Raw genomic sequence first — 12,500 nt, 5'->3', positions numbered from 1 at the left:
TGAGTAGAGCTGACATAATTACTTACTCTTTCAGATAGAAATATAATGAGTAGAGCTGACATAATTACTTACTCTATCAGATAGAAATGTAATGAGTAGAGCTGACATAATTCCTTTCTCTATCAGATAGAAATGTAATGAGTAGAGCTGACATAATTACTTACTCTATCAGATAGAAATGTAATGAGTAGAGCTGACATAATTACTTACTCTATCAGATAGAAATGTAATGAGTAGAGCTGACATAATTACTTACTCTATCAGATAGAAATGTAATGAGTAGAGCTGACATAATTACTTACTCTGTCAGATAGAAATGTAATGAGTAGAGCTGACATAATTCCTTACTCTATCAGATAGAAATATAATGAGTAGAGCTGACATAATTACTTACTCTATCAGATAGAAATGTAATGAGTAGAGCTGACATAATTCCTTACTCTATCAGATAGAAATATAATGAGTAGAGCTGACATAATTACTTACTCTATCAGATAGAAATGTAATGAGTAGAGCTGACATAATTCCTTACTCTATCAGATAGAAATATAATGAGTAGAGCTGACATAATTACTTACTCTATCAGATAGAAATGTAATGAGTAGAGCTGACATAATTCCTTACTCTATCAGATAGAAATGTAATGAGTAGAGCTGACATAATTACTTACTCTATCAGATAGAAATGTAATGAGTAGAGCTGACATAATTCCTTACTCTGTCAGATCGAAATGTAATGAGTAGAGCTGACATAATTACTTACTCTATCAGATAGAAATGTAATGAGTAGAGCTGACATAATTCCTTACTCTGTCAGATAGAAATGTAATGAGTAGAGCTGACATAATTACTTACTCTATCAGATAGAAATGTAATGAGTAGAGCTGACATAATTACTTACTCTGTCAGATAGAAATGTAATGAGTAGAGCTGACATAATTACTTACTCTATCAGATAGAAATGTAATGAGTAGAGCTGACATAATTACTTACTCTGTCAGATAGAAATGTAATGAGTAGAGCTGACATAATTCCTTACTCTTATCAGAGGAGATAGAAGCAGAGCAAGTTGGCCAGCAGATAGCCTAGTGGTTAGAGCATTGGGCCAGTAATTGAAAGGTTGCGGGTTTGAATCCCTGAGCTGATAAGGTGAACATTCTGTCGATGTGCCCTTGAACAAGGCATCCTAACAGCTTCTGTACGTCGTTCTTCGAGACATTCGAGACAGAACTGTCATTTGGAAACAAACCCCATTCTGTGGGCTGATTTCAGTCTCTTAAATAAATGACGTGCCATGGGGGGGAATAGAGGGATTTAACATTTTATAATTTTCTGTCTCTTTTGTGTCTTTTCCTCCACTTCTGTCCCTCTCTTATTCTAGGTGTGGGAAAAAATCTCCCCTATAAGACCTACGGTGGCTCGGAGAACTCAGTTTAGTTTGATCCCTCTGTTTCTTATTCATCACCATCTTCACCATCATCACCATCATCACCATCACAATATCTTCCCATAACAGATTAAGGCTATTTATTGAAATATCTAAAAATAAGTTATTATTTTTTAAAATGTTAACATGTATTTAATATTTTTTTGTAATAAATGTTTTTAAATCAAATGACTATTGTTTGAAGATTTTGTTGAATGTTCTATACAGAAGTCAACGTCCTTATGGTCCTTAACACCATGGTTAGCGCTACACGCCCTGTGATAACTTGTTACCTCATTTCACCACTAGAGGTCAGAGTTTTCTTGTTTTGATATTCCATCCCATTGAAAAGTTTCCTAAAACAGCCGGGACACAATCAGGTCACAATGAAAGGAAATCAAGTCTATGTCACAGATGGCAACTTATTCCCTATAGAAGATCTGTTGCTAACAAGCACCCGTTGTCCTGATTGTGTCCACATTCCAGATTGTGTCCACATTCCTGATTGTGTCCACATTCCTGATTGTGTCCACATTCCAGATTGTGTCCACATTCCAGATTGTGTCCACATTCCTGATTGTGTCCACATTCCTGATTGTGCTCAGATCGTCCTGCCCATCACTGCATTGTGTCTGGTGTAAAGAGATCTGGATGGTCAAACCATGTCAATCATTGACAGGTAGAACCATTGACTTGGCATCAGTAATTGAAATTAAAATAAGTCAAATCCATATTATTTTTTGAAAGAATATGTGTCAAATAATTTGCACAGTAGTGTGAATTCGGGAAAGAGTGGGACATTATAAACTGGGACAGCTTAATGCTGACGACTTTATTTCTTGGTCTGACGAGAGAAAATCGAAACTGTCGTCACTAAACTTTTTAATGTTGAGGTTATAAAACGGTCATAAATGAGGCACAGCGCAACAATTCTGATGTAAATGTCTATACTATATGTACTGGTGCATCAAATACATAAAGTTGCCAATATTATTTGTCAATTTTTAAAGTCTAATTTCTTTTGTTGGTCCACTTTACCAACCATAACTTGCTAAAGTGGGACAATTATATATATATATATATATATTTGCCTATGAAGTTAAATTCAGTTTACACTGAGGACCCCCTGTACTTAGGTTAGGCAAGGCTTTGTTCTTCTTCGTCTGCTTCCTCCTCTTCTTCTGTCCTGTTCTATTCTGTCTTCTTCTACTTTTATTAGTGTTGCTATTTGAGGGAATTCAGAAAAAGTAGAATCTGATCTAGGTTTTGTAGCGTCTAAACATTGCTATTAAAATGTGTCTCTTATCCATCCAGGGCGTCTGCGTTGTGATCAGATGAGCTGATGTGTCCCTGTAGGGTGAATTCGGGAATAAAGTGGGACACTTTTTAGCATCTTCTGTAAACCTCTTTCGAACATCTAATCAACATATTATCACAACACACGATACATTTCTGAAATCCTCAAGATGTTTCCTAATCACACAACGACATCAAAACTAAATGTGACACACCCACTTGTCACTATAATAAGGGTGTACCAGATGATCTATGCTGCTATAATAAGGGTGTACCAGTTGATCTATGCTGCTATAATAAGGGTGTACCAGTTGATCTATGCTGCTATAATAAGGGTGTACCAGTTGATGTATGCTGCTATAATAAGGGTGTACCAGTTGATCTATGCTGCTATAATAAGGGTGTACCAGATGATCTATGCTGCTATAATAAGGGTGTACCAGTTGATCTAACCTGCTATAATAAGGGTGTACCAGATGATCTATGCTGCTATAATAAGGGTGTACCAGATGATCTATGCTGCTATAATAAGGGTGTACCAGATGATCTATGCTGCTATAATAAGGGTGTACCAGTTGATCTAACCTGCTATAATAAGGGTGTACCAGATGATCTATGCTGCTATAATAAGGGGTGTACCAGATGATCTATGCTGCTATAATAAGGGTGTACCAGATGATCTATGCTGCTATAATAAGGGTGTACCAGATGATCTATGCTGCTATAATAAGGGTGTACCAGTTGATCTAACCTGCTATAATAAGGGTGTACCAGATGATCTATGCTGCTATAATAAGGGTGTACCAGTTGATCTATGCTGCTATAATAAGGGTGTACCAGTTGATCTATGCTGCTATAATAAGGGTGTACCAGTTGATCTATGCTGCTATAATAAGGGTGTACCAGATGATCTATGCTGCTATAATAAGGGTGTACCAGTTGATCTATGCTGCTATAATAAGGGTGTACCAGATGATCTATACTGCTATAATAAGGGTGTACCAGTTGATCTATGCTGCTATAATAAGGTGTACCAGTTGATCTATGCTATTAGGTGTCTAACCTGCTATAAATGTACCAGTTGATCTATGCTGCTATAATAAGGGTGTACCAGTTGATCTATGCTGCTATAATAAGGGTGTACCAGTTGATCTATGCTGCTATAATAAGGGTGTACCAGTTGATCTATGCTGCTATAATAAGGGTGTACCAGATGATCTATGCTACTATAATAAGGGTGTACCAGTTGATCTATGCTGCTATAATAAGGGTGTACCAGATGATCTATGCTGCTATAATAAGGGTGTACCAGTTGATCTATGCTGCTATAATAAGGGTGTACCAGATGATCTAACCTGCTATAATAAGGGTGTACCAGTTGATCTATGCTGCTATGATAAGGGTGTACCAGTTGATCTAACCTGCTATAATAAGGGTGTACCAGTTGATCTATGCTGCTATAATAAGGGTGTACCAGTTGATCTATGCTGCTATAATAAGGGTGTACCAGATGATCTATGCTGCTATAATAAGGGTGTACCAGTTGATCTATGCTGCTATACCAGTTGATCTATGCTGGGTGTACCAGTTGATCTATGCTGCTATAATAAGGGTGTACCAGTTGATCTATGCTGCTATAATAAGGGTGTACCAGTTGATCTAACCTGCTATGATAACCTGCTATAATAAGGTGTACCAGTTGATCTATGCTGCTATAATAGGGTGTACCAGTTGATGCTGCTATAATAGGGTGTACCAGTTGATCTATGCTGCTATAATAAGGTGTACCAGTTGATCTATGCTGCTATAATAAGGGTGTACCAGTTGATCTATGCTGCTATAATAAGGGTGTACCAGTTGATCTATGCTGAGGGTGTACCAGTTGATCTATGCTGCTATAATAAGGGTGTACCAGTTGATCTATGCTGCTATAATAAGGTGTACCAGTTGATCTATGCTATGATAAGGGTGTACCAGTTGATCTAACCTATGCTGCTATAATAAGGGTGTACCAGTTGATCTATGCTGCTGTACCAGTTGATCTATGCTAATAAGGGTGTACCAGTTGATCTATGCTGATCTAAGGGTGTACCAGTTGATCTGCTATAATAAGGGTGTACCAGTTGATCTATGCTGCTATAATAAGGGTGTACCAGTTGATCTATGCTGCTATAATAAGGGTGTACCAGTTGATCTAACCTGCTATAATAAGGGTAAGGTGTACCAGTTGATCTATGCTGCTATAATAGGGTGTACCAGTTGATCTATGCTGCTATAATAAGGGTGTACCAGTTGATCTATGCTGCTATAATAAGGGTGTACCAGTTGATCTATGCTGCTATGATAAGGGTGTACCAGTTGATCTATGCTGCTATAATAAGGGTGTACCAGCTTGATCTAACCTGCTATAATAAGGGTGTACCAGTTGATCTATGCTGCTATAATAAGGTGTACCAGTTGATCTATGCTGCTATAATAAGGGTGTACCAGTTGATCTATGCTGCTATAATAAGGGTGTACCAGTTGATCTATGCTGCTATAATAAGGGTGTACCAGTTGATCTATGCTGCTATGATAAGGGTGTACCAGTTGATCTATGCTGCTATAATAAGGGTGTACCAGTTGATCTATGCTGCTATAATAAAGGTGTACCAGTTGATCTATGCTGCTATAAAAGGGTGTACCAGTTGATCTATGCTGCTATAATAAGGGTGTACCAGTTGATCTATGCTGCTATAATAAGGGTGTACCAGTTGATCTATGCTGCTATAATAAGGGTGTACCAGTTGATCTATGCTGCTATAATAAAGGTGTACCAGTTGATCTATGCTGCTATAATAAGGGTGTACCAGTTGATCTATGCTGCTATAATAAGGGTGTACCAGTTGATCTATGCTGCTATAATAAAGGTGTACCAGTTGATCTATGCTGCTATAATAAAGGTGTACCGGTTGATCTATGCTGCTATAATAAGGTGTACCAGTTGATCTATGCTGCTATAATAAAGGTGTACCAGTTGATCTATGCTGCTATAATAAGGGTGTACCAGTTGATCTATGCTGCTATTAGGGTGTCTAACCTGCTGTCCCAGTCTACCAAACGTCAACTGAAAACATGGTGTTTGACTCAGTGTACACAAGTGGGACAGCAGGTTAGACACCCTAATAGCAGCATAGATCAACTGGTACACCCTTATTATAGCAGCATAGATCAACTGGTACACCCTTATTATAGCAGCATAGATCAACTGGTACACCCTTATTATAGTGACAAGTGGGTGTGTCACATTTAGTTTTTGATGTCGTTGTGTGATTAGGAAACATCTTGAGGATTTCAGAAATGTATCGTGTGTTGTGATAATATGTTGATTAGATGTTCGAAAGAGGTTTAAATAACAATGTTTAGACGCTACAAAACCTAGATCAGATTAGCTTTGTGATTGGGTCATATTGATCAGATTAGCTTTGTGATTGGGTCATATTGATCAGATTACGAAACTCAAATGTTAGCCAAAGTGTAAAAGGGACTAGTAACCGAAAGGTTGCAAGTTCGAATCCCTGAGCTGACAAGGTACAAATCTGTCGTTCTGCCCCTGAACAGGCAGTTAACCCACTGTTCCCAGGCCGTCATTGAAAATAAGAATTTGTTCTTAACTGACTTGCCTAGTTAAATAAAGGTTAAAAAATATAAAAAAATAAACCCCAAAACGACTTAAGTAGTGCTTCCAACTATTTTTCACCGCTGTGTGCATACATGTGTCACGTAAAGAGAGCGAGGGTTGAGGGAATAGGGAATGTTTTCCCGAAGCAAAAGTGTGATTTCGGTTACAGAACCTTTCAGTCAGAAAATAGCTATAATTATGTCGCAGCTTCAGCAACACGGACAGCGCGATGAACACTGTTGATCTGTGCTGGTCGCTGCAGCAGGGAGGAGATGGAGACAACCGGTGGTATTAACAGTCACTTGACACAGCGCAGCAAGTCTGAGCCGGGCTCATTTGTGTGTCTTTAATGATTTAATCAAACTGTGTGCTTAAAGCATCAAATCACATTTTATTTGTCACATACACATGTTTAGCAGATGTTAATGTGAGTGTAGTGAAATGCTTGTGCTTCTAGTTCTGACCATGCAGTAATATCTAACAAGTAACCTAACAATTTCACAACAACTACCTTATACACACAAGTGTAAAGGAATGAATAAGAATATGTACATAGAAATATATGAATGAGCGATGGCCGAACGGCATAGGCAAGATGCACTAGATGGTATAGAGTACAGTATATACATATGAGATGAGTAATGTAGGGTATGTAAACAAAGTGGCATAGTTTAAAGTGTCTAGTGATACATGTATTACATAAAGATGCAGTAGATGGTATAGAGTACAGTATATACATTTACATATGAGATGAGTAATGTAGGGTATGTGAACAAAGTGGCATAGTTTAAAGTGGCTAGTGATACATGTATCACATAAAGATGCAGTAGATGGTATAGAGTACAGTATATACATATGAGATGAGTAATGTAGGGTATGTAAACAAAGTGGCATAGTTTAAAGTGTCTAGTGATACATGTATTACATAAAGATGCAGTAGATGGTATAGAGTACAGTATATACATTTACATATGAGATGAGTAATGTAGGGTATGTGAACAAAGTGGCATAGTTTAAAGTGGCTAGTGATACATGTATCACATAAAGATGCAGTAGATGGTATAGAGTACAGTATATACATATGAGATGAGTAATGTAGGGTATGTAAACAAAGTGGCATAGTTTAAAGTGTCTAGTGATACATGTATTACATAAAGATGCAGTAGATGGTATAGAGTACAGTATATACATTTACATATGAGATGAGTAATGTAGGGTATGTGAACAAAGTGGCATAGTTTAAAGTGGCTAGTGATACATGTATCACATAAAGATGCAGTAGATGGTAATAATATGTAATGTAATATATGCCATTTAGCAGACGCTTTTATCCAAAGCGACTTACAGTCATGTGTGCATACATTCTACGTATGGGTGGTCCCGGGATTGAACCCACTACCCTGGCGTTACAAGCGCCATGCTCTACCAACTGAGCTACAGAAGGACCCCATGGTATAGAGTACAATATATACATTTACATATGAGATGAGTAATGTAGGGTATGTAAACATTATATGAAGTGGCTAGTGTTACTATGTTACTCTGTTACTATGTGTTACTCTGTTTCTATGTGTTACTCTGTTTCTATGTGTTACTCTGTTACTATGTGTTACTCTGTTACTATGTGTTACTCTGTTTCTATGTGTTACTCTGTTTCTATGTGTTACTCTGTTACTATGTGTTACTCTGTTACTATGTGTTACTCTGTTACTATGTGTTACTCTGTTTCTATGTGTTACTCTGTTTCTATGTGTTACAATGTTTCTATGTGTTACTATGTTTTACTATGTTTCTATGTGTTACTCTGTTACTATGTGTTACTCTGTTACTATGTGTTACTCTGTTACTATGTGTTACTCTGTTACTATGTGTTACTCTGTTTCTATGTGTTACAATGTTACTCTGTTTCTATGTGTTACTCTGTTACTCTGTTTTACTCTGTTACTATGTGTTACTCTGTTTCTATGTGTTACAATGTTACTCTGTTTCTATGTGTTACTCTGTTTCTATGTGCTACTCTGTTACTATGTGTTACTCTGTTTTACTCTGTTTCTATGTGCTACTCTGTTTCTATGTGTTACTCTGTTACTATGTGTTACTCTGTTTCTATGTGTTACAATGTTACTCTGTTTTACTCTGTTACTATGTGTTACTCTGTTACTATGTGTTACTCTGTTTCTATGTGTTACTCTGTTACTATGTGTTACTCTCAGCGGAACTCTGCTTTACTCTGTGTTTCTCTGTTACTCTGTTACTCCGCATTACTTTCGGCATTACTCTGTTACTCTGTGTTACTGAGCGTTACTCTGTGTTACTCTGGGTGTTACTCTGTTACTATGTGTTACTCTGAGCATTACTCTGTTACTCTGCTTTACTCTGTGTTTCTCTGTTACTCTGTTACTCCGCATTACTCTCGGCATTACTCTGTTACTCTGTGTTACTGAGCGTTACTCTGTTACTCTGTGTTGCTCTGAGCGTTACTCTGTGTGACTGTTACTCTGAGCGTTACTCTGTGTTACTCTGAGTGTTACTCTGTTACTATGTGTTACTCTGAGCGTTACTCTGTTACTCTGTGTTACTCTGAGCGTTACTCTGTGTTACTCTGAGCGTTACTCTGTTACTCTGTGAACTGTACAGTGCATTCTGAAAGTATTCAGACCCCTTCACTTTTTCCACATTTTGTTACATTACACCCAAGAACCCGATGGTCACTCTGACAGAGCTCCAGAGTTCCTCTGTGGAGATGGGAGAACCTTCCAGAAGGACAACCATCTCTGCAGCACTCCACAAATCAGGCCTTTATGGTAGAGTGACCAGACGGAAGCCACTCCTTAGTAAAATGCACATGACAGCCCGCTTGGAGTTTGCCAAAAGGCACCTAAAGACTCTCAGACCATGAGAAACTGATGAATCCAAGATTGAGTCATGTCTGGAGGAAACCAGGCACCGCTCAGTTTGATGCTGGTGGCAGCATCAAACTGTGAGGATGTTTTTCAGTGGCTGGGACTGGGAGACTAGTCAGGATTGAGGGAAAGATGAACGGAGCAAAGTACAGAGAGATCCTTGATGAAAACCTGCTCCAGAGTGCTCAGGACCTCAGAATGGGGTGAAAGTTCACCTTCCAACAGGACAACAACCCTAAGCACACAGCCAAGACAACGCAGGAGTGGCTTCGGGACAAGTCTTTGAATGTCGTTGAGTGGCCCAGCCAGACCCCGGACTTGAACCCGATCTAACATCTCTGTAGAGACTTGAAAATAGCTGTGCAGCGACACTCCCCATCCAACCTGACAGAGCTTGAGAGGATCTGCAGAGAAGAATGGGAGAAACTCCCCAAATACAGGCGTGACAAGCTTGTATCGTCATACCCAAGAAGACTTGAGGCTGTAATCACTGACCAACACTAAAACAAGGAAAACACATACGAACGATGGTCAGAACGTGACACAAGCACAAGAAACATCTCCTTCAAATGTTGATATTTGGTTACCGTTGACAACCAAACACAATTCAACATCCCTTTTCAAAACACAAGAAATAGCCTGTTAACTTGTTGACATTATATGCTCGGATTCACCGTCTCCAACTCAAACCAAAAAATAAAAGTTAAAGAATGGGATTGAGCCAGTGACTCAGATGAAATTGCCCAAGCAGTACATACTTTAAATGTTGACGTTTTGGATGCGTTCTAATCCCAAACACAATTCAATATTACTGTTGTAATCCCGTATATAGACTAAAGTTAAGTCTATCTGACAAACTGATGTGACATTTACACTTAAAATGAGTAACACATGGTCACATTAAGGCACGCTTTATACGAAATGCATAGTTACAGTAACTATGCATAGTAACTATGCATTTCTTATTCTGCGATCGTATATAAGGCAAGCGTGTCTCAGGTCGTCGCAGGTCGATGACAATCTTCTCAATAGCTGTACTGATCTGTCAGAATCTCAGACAGCATTGATCACTCACTTCCACCAGGTACTTTCATGTCATCTCAACTGTAATCCAGATGATTTGGTTTCTGCTATTAGATGAAGACCAACGACATCACATTAATCTGTTGTATAAATAAACAAAATGCCTGACGTTGTTTTCCCATTGCTGTACTTTTAAATGGTGGAAAACACAGTGGTAGACGTTTGGTTGACGTTGTCTTTTTCATTGGAATTTGGTTGCGCTGGTCGATGGCTAAACACATAGCGATGACACGAAATACAACAAACTTTCGGCCGTCTTTTTGAGTGAGTGAATGTAAATCGTAATCTCATTGATCTACGTCAACCAAATATTATCCAATTGTCCACTTTAAAATGACTTGGTGTGCTCAGTGGGGTGCCTCTAAAGCCAACACTTAGAGGCAGGGGTCAGGAATTAGGGAGAGAAAATGGGGAGAGAGAGAGGGGAGGGGGAATAGGGTTAGGGAGAGAGGGGGAGAGAGAAGTGGGAGAGGGAGAGGGGGGAGAGAGAGAGGGGGAGAGGGAATAGGGTTAGAGAGAGAGGGAGAGAGAGAGAAGTGGGAGGGAGAGAGGGAGAAAGAGAGAGTGGAAGGGAGAAAGAGAGAGAGAGGGAGAAAGAGAGAGTGGAAGGGAGAAAGAGGGAGAAAGAGAGAGTGGAAGGGAGAAAGAGGGAGAGAGGGAGAAAGAGAGAGTGGAAGGGAGAAAGAGGGAGAGAGGGAGAAGGAGAGAGTGGAAGGGAGAAAGAGAGAGAGAGAGAGTGGAAGGGAGAAAGAGAGAGAGAGGGAGAAAGAGGGAGAAAGAGAGAGTGGAAGGGAGAAAGAGGGAGAGAGGGAGAGAGGGAGAAAGAGAGAGTGGAAGGGAGAAAGAGAGAGAGAGTGGAAGGGAGAACGAGAGAGAGAGGGAGAGAGAGAGAGTGGAAGGGAGAACGAGGGAGAGAGGGCGAGAGAGAGAGTGGAAGGGAGAACGAGGGAGAAAGAGAGAGTGGAAGGGAGAAAGAGAGAGAGAGTGGAAGGGAGAAAGAGGGAGAGAGGGAGAAAGAGAGAGTGGAAGGGAGAAAGAGAGAGAGAGTGGAAGGGAGAAAGAGGGAGAGAGGGAGAAAGAGAGAGTGGAAGGGAGAAAGAGAGAGAGTGGAAGGGAGAAAGAGGGAGAGAGGGAGAAAGAGAGAGTGGAAGGGAGAAAGAGAGAGAGAGTGGAAGGGAGAACGAGGGAGAGAGGGAGAAAGAGAGAGTGGAAGGGAGAACGAGGGAGAGAGGGAGAAAGAGAGAGTGGAAGGGAGAACGAGGGAGACCAAGAAGGAGAGGACATGGACACACTTCATTAAGTGCTGTAAACTCCAGATGCTGTGTGGGCTGACAACGTGTGTGTGTGTGTGTGTGTGTGTGTGTGTGTGTGTGTGTGTGTGTGTGTGTGTGTGTGTGTGTGTGTGTGTGTGTGTGTGTGTGTGAAAGTGTGTGTGAGTGAAAGTGTGTGTGAGAGTGAGTGAATCGTCTCCTGCCCCCTGGGACTGCAAACCTGTTTAATACCTGGCCAAGAGGCTTCTGCCTCTGCATGCAGGTAACCGGGGGGCAATGGGACAGGAAGTGATGCGGGGGAAGCAGCCGAGCGTGCCATTTGTGGAAAGGGAATATTCTTTACCCCATAATTCTGGTTCTCCCATTGGTTGTGCAAGTCGTGACAAGGATTAAAGGAGTATAAAGCACACCAGACGTTTACTGTAATCCACACACCTGAGGAAGAGACAGTCTGAGCACGGCTACACTCTTAGAAAACCACAAGATGTCAGGACCGAAACAGACAGTAACCGGTGAGTGCCCTGCAACCTGTCTGTCTGTCTGTCTGTCTGTCTGTCTGTCTGTCTGTCTGTCTGTCTGTCTGTCTGTCTGTCTGTCTGTCTGTTCTTCAGCACAGCACTAACACACCTGACAAAACTACAGAACTTACCAACAAGCCCTTCATCAGGTCACCCAGGTACATTAGTCCTGGGATAGAGCAGAAATGAGTGCCCCTTTGGGACCCCTCAGAGAACTGAGACAACCCAGACAGATCTGTATATAGTATGTGATGGATTTATCTATAGAGATATACTGTAGTAGGCTATATATCATTGACCTGTATGGCTTTTAATCTACACCACGTGAAGTGCGGTCACTCCC

General features: G+C 40.2%; 2 protein-coding genes across 2 annotated transcripts in view; both read left to right on the top strand.

Annotated features, from left to right (window-relative positions):
- Window positions 1-1,558, top strand: part of LOC127911824 (epigen-like) — a 5,751-nt gene extending 4,193 nt beyond the window's left edge. The window contains 1 exon segment of the mRNA XM_052479703.1: window positions 1,381-1,558. Within this exon segment, the coding sequence (XP_052335663.1) occupies window positions 1,381-1,436 (56 nt within the window). The 3' untranslated portion in view covers window positions 1,437-1,558.
- A 10,450-nt stretch (window positions 1,559-12,008) lies between these two features.
- LOC127911822 (epigen-like) overlaps window positions 12,009-12,500 on the top strand; it is a 4,371-nt gene continuing 3,879 nt past the window's right edge. The window contains exon 1 of the mRNA XM_052479701.1: window positions 12,009-12,151. Within this exon, the coding sequence (XP_052335661.1) occupies window positions 12,124-12,151 (28 nt within the window). The 5' untranslated portion in view covers window positions 12,009-12,123. The remainder of the gene's footprint in view (window positions 12,152-12,500) is intronic.

Source organism: Oncorhynchus keta, chromosome 25 (assembly GCF_023373465.1).
Source record: "Oncorhynchus keta strain PuntledgeMale-10-30-2019 chromosome 25, Oket_V2, whole genome shotgun sequence".
NCBI lineage: Eukaryota > Metazoa > Chordata > Actinopteri > Salmoniformes > Salmonidae > Oncorhynchus > Oncorhynchus keta.
Note: the sequence above shows the minus strand (reverse complement) of the source record. Positions and strands in the feature narration are given on the sequence as shown.